This window comes from Gymnoscopelus microlampas, assembly GCF_963454915.1.
Source record: "Gymnoscopelus microlampas genome assembly, chromosome: 22".
Taxonomy (NCBI): domain Eukaryota; kingdom Metazoa; phylum Chordata; class Actinopteri; order Myctophiformes; family Myctophidae; genus Gymnoscopelus; species Gymnoscopelus microlampas.
Window position 1 is genome coordinate 39,010,926 of NC_139959.1, and position 18,653 is coordinate 39,029,578.

General features: G+C 43.1%; 1 protein-coding gene across 1 annotated transcript; it reads left to right on the forward strand.

Moving 5' to 3' along the window:
• Positions 1 to 1,028: 1,028 nt before the first annotated feature.
• apodb (apolipoprotein Db) lies at positions 1,029 to 17,532 on the forward strand. The gene is made up of 5 exons (XM_084048083.1): positions 1,029 to 1,155; positions 5,369 to 5,484; positions 7,113 to 7,234; positions 7,971 to 8,056; positions 17,233 to 17,532. The coding sequence occupies exons 1-5, from the start codon at positions 1,149 to 1,151 to the stop codon at positions 17,460 to 17,462; spliced, it is 561 nt and encodes a 186-aa protein (XP_083904209.1). The 5' UTR covers positions 1,029 to 1,148; the 3' UTR covers positions 17,463 to 17,532.
• Positions 17,533 to 18,653: the final 1,121 nt, after the last annotated feature.

Consider the following 18,653-nt stretch of genomic DNA (forward strand, 5'->3'; position numbering starts at 1 on the left):
AGGTTTAGTCTCTTCACTCAGTGTCATAGGCGGCGGGTAATGAAGGCTAGGGTAGGCTAAGCCTTCCCAAATGTTACGCTGGGAAATTCTAGGAATTGTGCAAATTATATATAATGTGTGCAGCATTATTTAGTAAATGTTTTGATAATAAATCAGTAGGCAAAAATAAGAATTAAATAACCTAACCCTAAAACCGAAATAAAGTAATCAAAAAACAAAAAGAAACTCCGAATTGTCAAGCTCACCCGCCGCCTATGCTCCTTGTGAAAGAACTTGACCCAATGTCACTGGTTCTTAGTGGAGGAACTTAAGGTCACACACACACACGCACGCAGGCAGGCAGGCAGGCAGGCAGACAGACAGACAGACAGACAGACAGACAGACAGACAGACAGACAGACAGACAGACAGACAGACAGACAGACAGACAGACAATGGAAAAGACTCTGTATTGTGTGGTGTGTTGTCAGTATGGAATGTGCGCATGATGACAATTTAACTAATCACCTGCCTCGTGGTGCCTCGCCTTGGGCAGGGGTGGAAAAAAAATACTCCATTTTGTTACCTAAATAAAAGTATCAACACTGTAATGAAGAAACACTCTGTCAGAAATGCTCACAATGCATCGCGACGCATTGTGAGCTTGTAGATCTGCTATTTTCAAATGGCCAAAATGTATACAGGTCTTAAGTGGTTTTGTAAATCCAAAATCTACAGAGTAACTAGTAACTAAAGCTCTCAAATACTTGTAGTGGCTATTTTTCCTCTGAGATGTAGGCCTACTGGAGTAGAAGTAAAAGTACTGAAAACCGTAAATACTCCGGTAAAGTAAAAGTACCTCAAAATTGTACTTAAGTACAGTACTTGAGTAAATGTACTTAGTTACTTCACACCACTGGCCTCAGGCCCTCAGTGCGTAATGACGCAGTGAGACAGCGCCACTGAGCTCTGTGCTGCACACACACACACACACACACACACACACACACACACACACACACACACACACACACACACACACACACACACACACACACACACACACACACACACCACTGAGCTCTGTGCTGAACACACAGACACTCTTCATTCTGTACTTACAGATCTACTGGATCCACTGGATTCTCTCTGCCCTTGAACCTGAGTCCATGCGAGGTAAGAAAAGACAGGTTTTTAATGTCGTTTATTTTATATTTCTAGCCTATACTGCAAATAACCTGGAATGAATACAATGAATGAGTGAGTGAGAGACCTAGGGACAGAGTGAGTGAGTGAGTGAGTGAGTGAGTGAGTGAGTGAGAGACCTAGGGACAGAGTGAGCGAGTGGCAATTAACATGTAGCCAGTGGTGGAAAAAGTATACTCACATGTTTTACTTAAGTAAAAGCATCAATACTGTATATACTCTGTTACAAGCTAAAGTACAGAATTCAAAATGTACCTGAGTAAAAGTGTAATAGTGTTGGCATCAGAATGTAGTAGAAACTCCTCATTATGCAGAATATCCCATTTCAAGTGGTCAAATGTGTACACATCTTTTGAAAATAGCAGATCTACAAGCTCACTGTGAGCTTGTAGATCTGCTATTTTCAAATGGCCGAAATGTATATAGGGCTGAAGAGGTTAATTGGTGTTTTGTGATAATAATCTACAAAGTAACTAGTGACTAAAGTCTTCAAATAAGAAGAGTAGAAGTAAAAGTACTGGAAATTAGAAATGCTCAAGGGAAGTACAAATACCTAAACTCGAGTACTTGTACTTAGTTACTTTCCACCACTGCATGTAGCCATCCAGTAATTACATTATTTTCACATTTTGTCCTCAAATGTCTGTCTTTATTGGCTATAAATGAAATTGGAGATATTGTTAATATTTGATATTAATTATTTAGAAATGGGAAACACCGTGCCTGGACATGCACGACTATATTAGTAGGCCTACCTGGCATTGTATTAAACTTATAGTGTTTTTGTCTTTCTGGTGACTATAATCTATTGTCATGTTATTGCTATAATTGGACTATTCAGGTCATGTGATATTATGGTGCCTTTTATACAATGGCACATTATGTATGTTCTCTCCAGTGGTGGAAAAGGGTACTGCATTTCTATCAATACTGCAATGTAGAAACACTCTGTAAAAAAGAATAATCTAAATTTACTTAAGTAAAATGACAAAAGTATTGGCATCAAAATAGACTTAAAGTACCAAAAGTAAAAGTAATAATTTTGCAGAATGTCCTGTTTCACAAGGTAATCGTAGCCTATGTAATAAAATGTATTACAATATTTTGAAAATAGCAGATCTACAAGCTCACAACGCGTCGCATCGCGAAGCGTTGTGAGCTTGTAGATCTGCTGTTTTCAAATAGCCAGAGAGTAAATAGGGCTGAAGTTGTTATAATGTATTTGTTTTTTTTAATAATAATTAAAATCTACAAAGTAACTAAAGGTTTTAAATAATTGTAGTGGAGCAAAAAGTACAATATTTGCCTCTGAGATGTAATGGAGTAGAAGTAAAAGTATTGAAAATTGGAAATACTCCAGTAAAGCTAAAACAATAAAAAAAATAAAAACTCAAAATCTTAAGTAGGCCTACAGTACTTGAGTACATGTACTTAGTTACTTTCCACCACCGCCTATATAGTCCAAGGGGCCCAGAGCTGTACATGAAAGCAGAATAACCAGTATGACAACATGACATAATGTACAGAGTTATGAGACGTCTCTGTAGGATGGGCTTACACATTCTTCACTTTGTTTTGTAATCAAAACAAGGCAAAGCTCCTATTCAGTGGTGAAAAGTAACTAAGTACATTTACTCAAGCGCTGTTCTTTGCCGGGGGTGTTTCCAATTTTCAGTACTTTTACTTCTACTCCACTAACATCTCAGAGGCAAATATTGTACTTTTACTCCACTACAATTATTTCACAACTTTAGTTACTAGTTACTTTGTAGATTTAGATTATTATTACAAAACATATACATTAACCACTTCAGCCCTGAATACATTTCGGCCATTTGAAAATAGCAGATCTACAAGCTCACAATGCGTCGCATCGAGCTTGTAGATCTGCTAATTTCAAAGGATTTTTATACATTTTATACATGTGAAAACTTGTGAAAAGGGACATTCTGCATAGTGACTGCTTTCTACTTTTGTACTTTTACTCCAGTGCATTTTGAATTCTGGACTTTTACTTGCAACAGAGTATTTACTAGTATGGATACTTTTACTTAAGTAAAAAAAAGAGTACTTTTTCCACCCCTGGCTCCTATTTATAGCATGTTCTGCAGCATAGTTTCATGTATGTGTGTGACGTCTACAGTAATTATCCATAGAGGTAGATAATAATCGTTCTGCCTGTCAGGTGTATTTAATGGTTAATGGCAGGTGATTCTGGTCGTTACATGTAAAGCAGGGGTCTTCAACTTTTTACAGGCCAAGGACCCCCTTAGCTGAGAGAGAGGTGAAGCAGGGACCCCTTAGCTGAGAGAGAGATAAAGCAGGGACCCCCTTAGCTGAGAGAGAGATAAAGCAGGGACCCCCACTACACATTGGATTCATGTTAAATGCATTGTGTCTTCAGACATTTAAACACTTAAACCCTCAATACTTTGTAAACTTGGCCTTTGGCTCTGTACTTGGTCTGCTCTTTTTTCCTTGTGCACCAAACCTCTTTGCCAATAGTAGCAGATCTACAAGCTCACAACACATCTGCGACGCGTTGTGAGCTTGTAGATCTGCTATTTTCGGCTAATGTCCCCACCCCCAGAATTGAGATGTGAGGGTTTGAGTGGTTAATGTAAACATAAATACATTAAGTCCCTATCACACAAAGATTTGGCGGCCCACCTTACAGTATCTCTGAGGACCCCCTAGGGGTCCCGGACCCCCTGTTGAAGACCCCTCATTTACACCATTATGAAGTGTTTCACTATGAGATAATACAGTATTTTAAACGATGACACAAAACTATTCAAAGTTCAAGAGTTTCAAGAGGGTTTATTTGTCACTCAATCATACAGGGTAGTGATAATATATAGGCATGCAGTACGCCTCATGAAAATAAATATTACATATAGTTGGCTATAATACAGGAAAGAAAGACAGCTGTGGGTGTGGCCTACTCTTTAGCAGCAATGAGGAGTACACAATATGGGAGAGTGACTCTGCTGGAACTCCTCACTGATGTCAGGACAGCAGAGACACTGATGTCAGGACAGCAGAGACACTGATGTCAGGACAGCAGAGTCACTGATGTCAGGACAGCAGAGACACTGATGTCAGGACAGCAGAGACACTGATGTCAGGACAGCAGAGTCACTGATGTCAGGACAGCAGAGTCACTGATGTCAGGACAGCAGAGACACTGATGTCAGGACAGCAGAGTCACTGATGTCAGGACAGCAGAGACACTGATGTCAGGACAGCAGAGACACTGATGTCAGGACAGCAGAGTCACTGATGTCAGGACAGCAGAGTCACTGATGTCAGGACAGCAGAGACACTGATGTCAGGACAGCAGAGTCACTGATGTCAGGACAGCAGAGACACTGATGTCAGGACAGCAGAGTCACTGATGTCAGGACAGCAGAATCACTGCCCATCGCTGCAGGCTGAAAACCCACCTCTTCAGAAAACGCTTCCCTGACCCTTCCTCTTAGACTTGCCTACTTGTTGTCAATTGTTTGTACGAGCTCTTGTCTTATTGGATCTTGTTTATTTGATACACTTATTGGTTTAACTCTTTCTCATTTGATTTTCCTATTTGTCTCATCTGTTTAAGAAAGTAGGTAGCTGATATATTGCACTTTTACCTTAGCACTAGGTATACTCTTAGTTGCTTGTTTTAGTAGAGAATGCACTTCAGACTTCTGGTGATTAGTAGTTTTGTTCCCTACCTATGTTGAATTCACTTACTGGAAGTCGCTTTGGATAAAAGCGTCTGCCAAATGACTGTAATGTAATGAGAGAATAATTTAGTTAGTAGGCTTTAGTAGACTATCTGGCTGTGTAGAATGTGCAATACATTACATAATATGTATCTTTATGGTATAGACTTAAATGTAGTGCAAGTGTAGTGTGTGTGCAAAACTACAATAAGGGATATTCCTTGAACGTTTTTTTTGTCCTTAGAAATTACTACAGTGATTTAAGGCCTATAAATATAGGTCATGATTAATACATTTTTATGGTATGATAAATTAATGTCCATGTTTCCTTTTGAGAGACTATCCTATGTTTGAATGCTTCATTCATTTATGTTTTTGTATTGTGTTGATGCCTTGAATATGTGGAAAATAAAAGGATTTCATTTAATGTAATCTAAACTGCATTGTGATCATCTCTCTCTCTCTCTGTGAAGGAATGCCATCTCCTGTCTGCCTCCTGCTGCTGGTGCTCCCCCTGCTGGCGGCTCAGAGCTATCACTGGGGACCGTGTCCTGACCCCATGATTCAGCCTAACTTCAACATTCAGCCGGTAACAGACAGACAGACAGACAGACAGACAGACAGACACATGATTTTGGGGGGGGGGTCCCCAGATGTCAGTGAAGAGACAATTTAAGGACTTTTAAGACCTTTTGAATACCTAAAAAAGTACGGGTAAAAAACAACATTGGCCAAATTGTCAAATAATATAAGAAAGACAAACATGAAAATAGCAGATCTACAAGCTCACAACGCCTCGCAGCTTGTAGCTTGAGCTTGTAGATCTGCTATTTTAGATCTGCTATCCATGTAGATCGGCGATTTTCACAACATGTCTCTGCAAAACCGAGTCAAACAAAACCTTATGCCTCAACTTCTACAGCTCTAAGTGCTTATCAAAGATGATTATTTGGGGGGTCACGGCCTGAAAAGGTTGAGAACCCCTGCCCTAAAACATCCGGGACAACGCTCCACACGTTCCCAGACTCTTCTCCCTTCTGGCTCCCAAAATGTGGAACAAACTCCCCATCGCAGTCAGAAATGCAGACTCACTCCCAATATTCTGCCGTAATCTGCAGACTAACCTCTTCAGACTCAATCTCAGCCCGTAGCACTTGCCCCAGCCTCGACGGCCTTGCAGGATTATGCAAAGACTAAATAATGTAACTTAGATTAACATTAGCATGTTATGCAGACAGATGACAGGTCATTGTTGACCTGGCATCCTATAGTGTGTATATTTGCAATGTACAGATTATTTTATTTCATTATATTCTAGCCCAGGGGTCTTCAACGTTTTCAGGCCAAGGACCCCCTAGCTGAGAGAGAGATGAAGCAGGGACCCCCTAGCTGAGAGAGAGATGAAGCAGGGACCCCCTAGCTGAGAGAGAGATGAGGCAGGGACCCCCACTACATATCGTATAGATGAGAGATGAAGCAGGGAGGGACCCCCTCTATATTTTATAAAATTGTGTTTTAGATTAAACCTTTTTTGTTCACTTGGTCTGCTCTTTTTCCCCCTCTACACCTATACCTCTTTGCCAAAAATAGCCGAGCTTGTAGATCGGCTATTTTTGGCTAAAGTTCTCCTCAGAAAAAAAAGATGCTAGGGTTTAAGTGGTTAACACATCAACCGCCAAAGGGGAGAATTCTCCCCTTTTAATTATTTTTTTAAAAATGTTTCTCTAATTTTTGAGTATAACATTTGTGTTGTTATTCTCAACGAATAAGGAGATATAAAATGTTTTATTTTTTCAAATCCATTCACTTCAATGTTAAAAAATAAACGGACAAATAATTCATTTTTTTTCTATAAAAAAATGATTAAAAACCCTGGCAGTGGGTGAATAAATTATGAATAAACTCCGGCAGTCAATGTTTAAGGTAAAAAAAAAAAAAAACAACAACAACATGACACAAAGATTTGGCGGACCCCCTGTAGTAACTCTGAGGACCCCCTAGGGGTCCCGGACCCCCTGTTGAAGACCCCTGTTCTAGCCTACTGTTAGACTGATGAAAGGTTCTTGGTTTACCTATGATCCTAGATGACTATTTCTATGCATTTGATGCATTACCTTGTGTTCTCCTTGTTTACCTTAAATCTCTCTGGATTAAGAGCGTCTGCTAAAGGCCTACATTGTATATTGTGAATGGTAACCTGGCCTATCTAACCAACAGTACCTGGGGAGATGGTATGAGATTGAGAAACTTCCTGCCAGCTTCGAGAGAGGGAAGTGCATCGAGGCCAACTATGACATAAGAGCCGACGGAACCATCAGGGTTCTCAACTCCCAGTTCTAGTACGTATGCAGAATGTCCATACACCACACTTTTTCATGTCAAGGACCCCCAAATTGACACTTATTAGCCCGCGGACCCCCATTTGAAAAGATAAGCCAGGGACCCCCATATGAGAATATTTTTACGGCTCTAGCAGTGATTCTCAGTCATTGTAATTTAAGGACCCCCCCCAGTTTGACATGCATTAGGCTACGGACCCCCATTTAATGGCATTTCTATCTCTGGGACCCCAATTTATATTGTAAAATCAATGTTAATTTAACTCTGAGAGTGTACAAATGGAACCAAATGGACCCGTTGGGGTCCATTTGGTTCCATTTGTACACTCTCAGAGTTACAGACCTATAAGGGTCCATTTGGTTCCTATAAATCATTTAGCTGGGGACCCCCTGGTGTCCCCGGACCCCACTTTGAGAACCAATGCCATACACCATATAATACGGATGAAAGCACATATTACATTTAGTTAACTATTAAATTAACTCTCTCTGTGTGTGTGTGTGTGTGTGTGTGTGTCTCTCTCTCTCTCTCTCTCTCTCTCTCTCTCTCTCTCTCTCTCTCTCTCTCTCTCTCTCTCTCTCTCTCTCTCTCTCTCTCTCTCTCTCTCTCTCTCTCTCTCTCTCTCTCTCTCTCTCTCTCTCTCTCTCTCTCTCTCTCTCTCTCTCTCTCTCTCTCTCTCTCTCTCTCTCTCTCTCTCTCTCTCTCTCTCTCTCTCTCTCTCTCTCTCTCTCTCAGTAAGGACAAGTGGAGGGTAGTTGAAGGGTCAGCAACCATCGCAGACCCCAGAGAACAGGCCAAGATTGGAGTCAGCTTCTCCTACTGTGAGACTTTTCTCTTTGCATTATTATATTAGGACACTTCACCACCAACATTACTATTACTACTACTGCTCGTAAAACTCGTAAAATGTGAAATATTACATTTGTATACTCTGCATTTTGTACAAACTAGATTCTCAGGTCGCTGCTCAGCCTTCAAATCCAGCCCTATATATATATCACGCTGATCAGAGCAATGGTTAAACACTGCTGTAGTTTCCCAGACGAGTGCAATTTAGTTGTTTTTTGGTTGTGACTATTTTCACGGCAGACCCCTGAGCAGTGTTTGTTCCTATAAGCTTGGTGTGGATTGGAGCAACGGGGTGCCTGTGGCACCCAGGGGCCACGGGTACGTTTGTGACATCCACCGTCCACCGCCAACCCTCCCTCTGGGCAACGCTAGGAGCAAAACAAATCAGATATCATAATACTAAAACGTGCTTTTGACATCCTAAGGGCGCGCTCCCACCAAAGCATGGTGGGCTGCTGTTAAACGCTAGTTTGTGTCAACGCGGCCACAGTTTTTTGTAGCCAGGGGATTCTAAAAAACGGGAGCGACACACCTGTCACTCACTTTCAGGACACTCCCCGTAGCCCTCTCCGCCTTCTGCATTGACACCATGGTGCTTCCTGAGTCTTGGGACGGTCCGCCTTTGATTCACCCGATTGGACAGAGGAGGAAAAGCAGCTCCTGCCTCCAGCAGTTTTATGCTTCAAATGGACAAGTCGTGTAGAGCGGATAAATGCACGGTCTGCGCGACGTGCGGAAAAATCCGCTCTTGCGTGAATCCACGCATTTACATTGACAAAGCATTGGCAGATTCCACCCCAGAGGTAAAATAAAAGTGCGGTGGGAGCCCACCCTAAAAGAATCAGAATCAGAATCAGTTTTATTGTCACATCACAGGTTTACAAGGTAAAAAAGTGGGTGAAATTAGTTTTTTGTACATCACTCCCATCGCAACGTTAAATTCCGTAGAAAGAAGAGTGGGGGGAGAGAAGAAGAAGAGGGGTAGGGGGGCAAGTGGGAAGGAGATCGAACAAGAGAACAATAGAAGGCCAAAAACAAGTTATCTACATATTTACAAAGTACCTGAGATAAGAAACAAACTAAGGTGCCTGAGCATAGCAGGATAGACTGTAATGGACCCATTGCTCTCTCGTTGTAACTCGTGTTATTGTATAGCAGCGTTAGCTTAGTGTTGAAGAATGTATGTAAAATGGACACTGATGAGCAACCTTTAGACTCATGACACAGTGGAGTCAGAGACTATGATGTCATCAGGTCATATGAGAGAGAAACCTTGTATGACCTCAGGTCTGCCTCTATCTGTGACTCATGACCAGTGTTTGTCTCTGTCTGTCTGTCTGTCTGTCTGTCTGTCTGTCTGTCTGTCTGTCCTTCCTGCCTCATATCTGTCTCTCTCACGCTCTGTCTGTCTCAAGTCAAGTCAAATCAAATGTTATTTTACCCCAATATCACAAAACATATCCCATAGGGCTGTGAATGAAAACAAGCAGTACATAAAAAAATAACTGCAATGTATATACATGCATACATGCGTACAAATCACACATTGATTGATTGATTGATTGATTGATTGAATTATTTATTGACAATTTGCACATAATAAAAACAATGTACACAGGGAATAGTCAAAAGGATAGACACAAGAAAGCCAGAAGCTTATTTCCATCGTGGTCCTGTTGATCTTGGTGTGGGTGCGGGCGTGCGAGTGAGTATCTGTATGTGTATGCGTGCCTACGTGTGTAGGCAAGACCACTAAAGGGCAAGACCACTTTGGTAGAGGTTTGGGTTGTGTAGTTACCTTGTAACTCTAAAAGTGAACAATACATCAAAAATAATTGTTCTATTGATTAGAAATTGATCATTCAAAATATGCTCCTCATTGTACAGTAATACAGATCTCAAAGTCACTCTTTTAGCACATAAACAAACGCAATCAAAAGCTGATTCAGACAATATAGAACATCACCAAACCCACTACTGTTGTTTTAAATAAAAATGTCACCTTCCTGCTGATTTTACCATTTGAAGATCCGGATCCTTGGATCCAGTCCGGGTTTTCATCTTAATGAAAATAGCAAAATAAACAGGAAGTTAACAATTTTATTTAAAAAACAAACAGTAGTGGGTTTGGTGAGACCGTTGTCGTGTAAAGGGGACCTTAGTTTGGGTTGAGCTGCTGGCTCGTCTATTAGCGGGACAGCAGAGGTGTACTGGAGGTGGGGGTTGTTTGCGTTGCTCGTGCGCCCGTGAGTGCGTCTACCTCGCGTCATCCATCAAAAACTACCATTTGCAACATGAATTAACACAGGAATGACCCTGTCTGGATGCATAGCAATGGGTTTTCAGCAGCTAGTACTGCAGTTGGCGCTTCTGATGTGATCACATTGTCTTGTCCTGGTTAATATCCTGGCAGCATGTGTTTTGAACAAGTTGTAATGTGTATCTCTGTCTCTACTTCTTCCTCTGTCTCTCTCACTGTCTGTCTGTCTCTCTCACACTCACTCACTCTCTCTCTCTCTCTCTCTCTCTCTCTCTCACTCTCTGTCTCTCTCACTGTCTGTCTGTCTCTCTCTCTCTCTCTCTCTCTCTCTCTCTCTCTCTCTCTCTCTCTCTCTCTCTCTCTCTCTCTCTCTCTCTCTGTCTCTCACTCTCTGTCTCTCTCACTCTGTCTCTCTCACTCTCTGTCTCTCTCACTCTCTGTCTCTCTCACTCTCTGTCTCTCTCACTGTCTGTCTGTCTCTTTCTTTCTCTCTCTCTCTCTCTCTCTCTCTCTCTCTCTCTCTCTCTCTCTCTCTCTCTCTCTCTCTCTATCTCTCTCACTCTGTCTCTCTCACTCTGTCTGTCTCTCTCACTCTCTGTCTCTCTCACTGTCTGTCTGTCTGTCTGTCTGTCTGTCTGTCTGTCTGTCTCTCTCACTCTCTCTCTCTCTCTCTCTCTCTCTCTCTCTCTCTCTCTCTCTCTCACTCTCTGTCTCTCTCACTCTGTCTCTCTCACTCTCTGTCTCTCTCACTCTCTGTCTCTCTCACTCTCTGTCTCTCACTCTCTGTCTCTCTCACTGTCTGTCTGTCTCTTTCTTTCTCTCTCTCTCTCTCTCTCTCTCTCTCTCTCTCTCTCTCTCTCTCTCTCTCTCTGAGTGTGGAAGTGCTGTTGAGCGTGCGAGAGCGTATTTGTTTATTATCTCTGTGGAGTGAGTGTTTTCTGAATATTTTTCTTTCTGATTCTTTGTTTATAAATAGGTGTCATAGTGGACTTCGTTTAATTTAGTTTTCGTTTTGCGGCCAGCCGGCAGCCGCCGTGCTGGGCGCATTGTTTGTTAAACTTGGCCATGAACATGACCGGGCTGACAAGGAAGCACGGCATTAGGATCGCCACTGCTATCCCGTGTTCAGTAGAACAATGTGGATTAGCTGTTGGCAAAGTGGTCGGATATAACAGTGTTAAATCTGCCGCTCGAATGAACAGCGCGATTGTTATTTTTGTTGACAGCGTTGACAAAGCTAATACTCTGGTTGAGAGAGGCATTGTGATTAACGGTTCATTTGTTTCAGTGTCTCCCCTCGCTACACCAGCTACGAGAGTCACTATTTCTAATGTTCCGCCGTTCGTTAAAGACGCGGATTTGGCCAGAGAATTATCCAGGTTTGGAAAGATTATTTCCGCGATCAAGAAGCAACCGTCGGGGTGCAAGTCTCCGCTACTAAAGCACGTTGTGTCGCACAGGCGATCACTTCTTATGATTCTCAATAGGAGGGATGAGGAGCTCAGTCTGGTGTTTAGCGTTAAAGTCGATAATTTTGATTATAAAGTTTATGCGAACTCTGGTGCTTTGAGGTGCTTTGGGTGCGGGGAGGCGGGGCATCTAGCCCGTGCCTGTCCCGAGAGAGAGTCTGATGAGGAGTCCCTCTCATCAGAGGCGGAGGGAGATGCGCAGCAGGGCCAGGTTCATGGTCAAGATCATGGTCAAGATGGTGTGAGGGAAGAGCAGGCACCGGGGACAGGAGAGGAACGTGAGGAGCAGGAGGACAGTGGAGGACTGTCACAAACTCAGAGTGAGCCTACAGCAGATGTCAGGCAGGTAGGGAACGTGGAGAATAACAGCATAGAAACAGCAGAGATAGATCAGATGGAAATAGGTGCAGAGAGCAAGACTCTCAAAAGAAAAGGAGAACGCAGTAGTGATTCTCAGGCAATGAAAGGCATAAAATTGGATATTGTTGCGCAGCAAGAACAGACAGAGTGTGTGCCTAACAATGGAGGTGCAGAGGGGGTGGAGGAAGAGGAGGGGGAGGAAGAGGATGAGGAGGGGGGAGGAGGAGATGAAGAGTGGGGGGATGTGTGTTATGAAGACAGCCAGCCTCCTTCTAGCTTGTCTTCCCAGTCTCTGTTTGGTCCTTTTATTAAGGCACAAGAGTATGGTGAGCCACAGGAGAAACATTATGAAATTCGGCAAATTCAAAGGTTCCTGCAAATAACCAAGAACATGAAAGGTGTAAAAGTTGCAGAGCATTTTGAGGATGAAGATTTGTTTTTAAAGTCTGTCAGGTCTCAAATGAAGGAAAAAGGAGACAGTGGCTATACCTCTCAGGAGGTATGTAGACTGAGAAAAATGATAACGAAACTAAGGAAAAGAAATGAAAGCACAGATGCATTGTAAGGCTGGTTGTCTTCTGTGGGGTTTATTTTTGGTTGTTTTTTCACATCAAAAATCATGAGTGATTTCAGGGTTGCCACACTTAATTTAAATGGGGCCAGAGATGTGAGGAAGAGAGTGAGCTTTTTTGAAATGGTCAAATTAAAAAACATTAATGTCACTTTAGTTCAGGAAACGCACAGTGACTCTTTGAATGAGATTGACTGGAAGAGGGAGTGGGAAGGGGAGGTTGTCCTAAGCCATCTCCACAATAACAGTGGTGGAGTGGCACTTCTCTTTTCCAAAGATTTCTTGCCTAAGTCCTATGAGGTTGAGGAGTTAGTAAAGGGCAGACTAATAGTGGTCAGGGCCAAATATGAACTTTTTACAATGGCATTTATTAATGTGTATGCTCCTAACCTGGGACCTGTTAGAGTTCAGTTTTTAGGTGAACTCAATACTGTTTTGAATCAGTGTGGGCCTGAAGAGTTTTTGTTTTTGGCCGGTGACTTTAACTGTACGGAAGATGATTTCATTGACAGGAATCATGTTGAGCCTCATGGTCCTTCAAAACGAGCCATGAAGCGGCTTGTCGAAACTCATGCTTTAACTGACGTGTGGAGAGAAATGCATGACAAGCAAAGACAATTCACATGGGTCCAGTGCAGAGACAATGTTTTGTCCATGGCCAGGTTAGACAGACTGTACTGTTTTAAGCACCATTTCAGTACTTTCAAAAAGTGTACTATACTGCCTGTGGGTTTTTCAGACCATTCAATGGTCTTGTGTAATATTTTTATTGCAAATGTTAAGCACAAATCTGCATACTGGCACTTCAATACTGCCCTTTTATTAGATGAGCACTTTAGAGAGTGTTTTACTTTTCTTTGGAATGGTTTTCAATCAAGAAAGAGAGAGTTTGGTTCATTGAAACAATGGTGGGAATGTGGAAAGGTGGAAATTAAGATGTTTTGTCAACAGTACACTTTCAATGTCTCTCGTAACATCACCAGATCCATGAATGATCTGGAGATTGAAATAGTGGAGCTGCAGAATGTTGCAGCGGCCACCGAAAGTCGAGGCAGTATTGATGACCTCAAGTATAAAAAAGCCGTATTGGCAGACCTGCTGGGCTCTAAAGCGCAGGGGGCGCTGGTTCGGTCCCGCTTCCAGAGCGAAGCACTAATGGATTCACCGTCAAAGTTCTTTTTCAGCCTGGAGAAAAGGAAGGGACAGAGCAGATTCATTCATGCTCTGCGCTCTGCAAAAGGGCAACTGCTCACTGAAGCCGGTGACATCCGGCAGAGAGCTGTGGACTTCTATTCTCACCTTTATAGCAGTGAGTACAGTGAGGATGAGGAGGCTTTTGACTTGTTCTGCGATGGACTGCCCAGAGTCTCTGAAGAGACCAACAAGGAGCTGGAGGGTCTTCTGACTACAGAGGAGCTACATGCAGCACTGCAGAGCATGCAGGGGGGTAAGGCCCCGGGCATTGATGGTCTACCACCTGACTTTTACAAAGCCTTTTGGGATATACTGAAAGTGGATATTCTGGATGTCTTCAACGAGTGCTTTAAAGACTCCTTTCTGCCTCAGAGCTGCAGGAGGGCAGTTCTGACCCTGTTGCCAAAAAAGGGTGACCTGCAGGAGATAAAGAACTGGCGGCCGGTCTCTCTGTTGTGCACAGAGTACAAGCTGCTGTCCAAAGTCCTGGCCAATAGGCTGAAGAAGGTGATGGACCAGGTCATTCACCGGACCCAAACGTACTGTGTGCCCGGCAGGTCCATTGTTGACAATGTGTCACTAATTCGAGACCTTTTGGACGTCTCCAGTTCTTTGGGTTTAGATGCTGGTCTGGTTTCGTTGGACCAGGAGAAGGCGTTTGACCGCGCTGAGCACTGTTACCTCTGGAAAATTCTGCAGAGGTACGGCCTCAGTGATGGTTTTATCGCCAGGATTAAGGTGATGTATGAGGACATTGAAAGTGTACTGAAATTTAATGGGGGTTTGTGCAAACCGTTTAAAGCAACACGGGGAATTAGGCAGGGGTGTGCAATGTCAGGTATGCTCTACTCTTTGTCAATTGAACCTATGTTGCATAATATTCGATCCAAAATTGATGGTTTGAGTATACCTGGTATTAGCACACGCTTTATGTTATCGGCATATGCAGATGACATTATTGTCATTATAAAGAATCAAGACGAGGTGACAAGGTTAGGAAATATAGTCAATACTTTTGGTAAAATCTCATCTGCAAAGGTAAACTGGGCCAAAAGCGAGGCTTTAGCAGTTGGGAGGTGGTCTGCAGGTTTACCTAAGTTACCAGGAGGGTTAACGTGGAGGAGGGGAGGTTTAAAGTATCTGGGGGTTTATTTGGGGGATAAACAGACTGAAGAGAAGAATTGGGAAGGAGTGGTGGAGAAGGTGGAGGGGAAGTTGACAAAGTGGAGGTGGCTCTTACCGCAAATGTCATACAGAGGAAGAGTCCTGATTATTAATAATTTGGTGGCATCAACTCTTTGGCACAGGCTTAAATGTATGGAGCCTCCTGCTGGTCTGTTAAAAAAAGTGCAGTCACTGATGATTAATTTCTTCTGGGACAACATGCATTGGGTTCCACAAAGTGTGCTCTATCTGCCCAAGGAAGAAGGAGGTCAGGGGTTAATTCACCTAGAAAGCAGAACAGCAGCTTTCAGGTTGCAGTTCATACAAGAGTACCTCACGGGAAGCATTGATGTGGTTTGGAGATCAGTAATGACCAAAATATTAAGGAGAATAGCAGGTTTGGGGCTAGATGCATCTTTGTTTTTGGCAGATTGTAAATGTTTAAGGTTGTGTGAATTGCCTCCATTTTATCAGGGACTGTTTAGGGCTTGGACTCTTTTTAAATGGAACAGGCTGGAACCTGCAGCTTCGTTGCACTGGCTCCTTGAGGAGCCTTTAACACATGGGGCCCGACTGGATGTGCAGGATGGAAGCAGACCTGGGCTCACCCAGCGGTTGGTGTCGGCTGGGACAGTAAAACTGAAACATGTTGTGGATATAGCAGGTCCAGGATTCTACAACACAGAGGCAGTGGCCTCTCTTCTGGGTCTAAGGTCGAGGCGACACACCAGAGACATCCTAAAGGAATGGTTTAAGAGGCTGAGTAAAGAGGAGCTGGAGATGTTGCAGGACTACTTTAGTGGTACGGAGCACCCTGATGAAGGAGATCCGTTCCCTGAGTTGGGACTTGAAGTGGATCAAACTGGCTTGATGGGGGGTTTTTTTAGACCACAAAATGAGGCAATTACGGACCTGTATATGTTGGGGGGGAAAACTATGTACAAACATTGTGTAAAAGCTCTGAACGAAAAACAGCTGAGTGGGAGAACCGACACTGTATGGAGAGAGGCGCTAAAGATGGAGGACGATTGCAAACCAGTGTGGAGGGTGTTGTATAAGCCACCCCTAAACAAGAGATCAGGGGATCTACAGTGGAGGATATTGAAGGGAGCACTGGGAGTTAACAGTTTTGTTTCCAGGATAAATCCCTCAGTGTCCAATAAGTGCCCTTTCTGTGATGAGCCGGAAACAATTTTTCATTGTTTCATGGAAGGTTACAGATTACAAGAACTGTTTGAAACCGTAAAGACACTTTTTTTGAGTTGCGATGAGGAGTGGTGCAAAATGGCTTTCATTCTTGGTGCTGGATATAAAAAAGAAAATGCCAATAAATGGCAGGTTTTGAATTTTGTTGTGGGACAGGCCAAACTGGCCATTTACAAAAGCAGGAAAAGTCAAGTGTTGAATGGTTCAGGGGAGGGGCTGCTGCCCTTGTTTAAAGCTTTGGTAAAGGCCAGAATCAGAGTTGACTTTGGGTTCTATTCACTTATGAATGATACTGAGCTTTTTACCTCTCAGTGGTGCTACAATGAGGCTCTGTGTTCTGTTATGGATGAACAGTTGATCTTTAATTATGTGCTGCTTTAGGTTGTAACTGATGTGTGCCATGTTTAAAAATGTCATGATTTAATAGAAAATAAAGCTTTTTTTAAAAAATCAAAAAAAAAATCTCTCTCTCTCTCTCTCTCTCTCTCTCTCTCTCTCTCTCTCTCTCTCTCACACTCTGTCTCTCTCACTCTGTCTGTCTCTCTCACTCTCTGTCTCTCTCACTGTCTGTCTGTCTGTCTGTCTGTCTGTCTGTCTGTCTCTCTCACTCTCTGTCTCTCTCACTCTCTGTCTCTCTCACTCTCTGTCTCTCTCACTGTCTGTCTGTCTCTCTCTCTCTCTCTCTCTCTCTCTCTCTCTCTCTCTCTCTCTCTCTCTCTCTCTCTCTCTCACTCTCTGTCTCTCTCACTCTGTCTCTCTCACTCTGTCTCTCTCACTCTCTGTCTCTGTCTGTCTGTCTGTCTGTCTGTCTGTCTGTCTGTCTGTCTGTCTGTCTGTCTGTCTGTCTGTCTGTCTGTCTCTCTCACTCTCTCTCTGTCTCTACTTCTTCCTCTTCTCTTCTTCTCCCCCCCCCCCCCCCCCCAGTCACCCCTTACAGTCCGTACTGGATCCTGAGCACAGACTACTCCAGCGTGGCGGTGATCTACTCCTGCACAGACATCCTGCATCTGTTCCACGTGGACTTCGCCTGGATCCTGGGCCGCTCCCGCTTCCTGCCCTACCACACCGTCCAGCACGCCAAGGAGATCCTGGTCCGCGAGGGCGTCGACGTCTACAGGATGACGGCCACCATCCAGACGGGCTGCAGGGACTGAGAAGTTGAACGTGTTCATCATGGACATCACAGGCTTATAGGCAAGGGGGGGGGGGGGGGCAATGCCCAGTGGTGGAAAAACTACTATTTTTTTTTTACTTAAAGGGATAGTTCACCCCAAAATGACTTTTGTATCTATGGATTAGTCCAGTGGTTCTCAAACCTTTTTGGCCCAGGTCACCCCTGTAAATAACTTTTTCATCCACGGCACCCCTGAATTACATTATTACTTACTTACTTATAGGACCCTCTATTTATGTCATTTTACGGTACTTATAAATGTAAATATTTCCGCCTAAGATACAGTATGTCATGAGGAAAACTTGAGAGAATATCAATTTCCATTAGGGCAGGTTGAAAATAATTCTATACTTGACGTTTAACCACTCTGGGTGGAACATTCGTCAAAAATAGCAGATCTACAAGCTCACAACGCATCGCGTTGCGATGCGTTGTGAGCTTGTAGATCTGCTATTTTTGACAAAGAGATTTGGTGCAAAAGTGTTATGGATCAATTCCAAATATTATCAAAACATTCTGAGGCACCCCTGGACTGGTGTCACGGCACCCTCTTTGAGACACACCATGGACACTTGAATTCATGGATATGTTTGTCTCCGCCAGGCCGAAAGGCATGGCGAGAGTATGTTTTACCCCCTGTCCGTCCGTCTGTCCATGTGTCTGTCCGTCCGTCCGTCCGTCTGCGAGCGGCTAATCTCCGACACCGTTGGCCCGGTCGCTCCGAAACTGCGCACACACACTCCCTGGATGCCAATTTAGAACCTCTGCCCCACATGTTTCACATAGGCCTGTTATAGCGCCACCAGGAGGCCGATTTGTGCGAAACCCATTGTAGGAGATAGAAAAGAGACCATAACTGGAACCGGTCATCAAATTATTGTCTTAGGAATGAAACAAAAACTAAAATATATCCAGGAATTCAAGTCTCCATGGGGTGCGTAATATATAGAAAAACATATTTTTTTGGGTGAACTATCCCTTTAAGTAAAAATATCAATACTGCAATGTAGAAATATTCTGTTACAAGTGAAAGTCCAGAATTCAAAATGTACTTGAGGTAAAGTGCAAAAGTATTGTCATCAAAATGTACTTAAAGTACTCATTATGCAAAGAGTCATTATGCAAAAAAGTCCTTGTATGTATACACATCTTTTGAAAATAGCAGATCTAC

What these genes read in the sequence shown, in the direction of transcription:
- apodb (XM_084048083.1), top strand. An exon ending in GTTCTCAACTCCCAGTTCTA is followed by an intron (nt 7,235 to 7,970) that starts GTACGTATGCAG and finishes TCTCTCTCTCAG; the next exon opens with TAAGGACAAGTGGAGGGTAG. An exon ending in TGGAGTCAGCTTCTCCTACT is followed by an intron (nt 8,057 to 17,232) that starts GTGAGACTTTTC and finishes CCCCCCCCCCAG; the next exon opens with TCACCCCTTACAGTCCGTAC.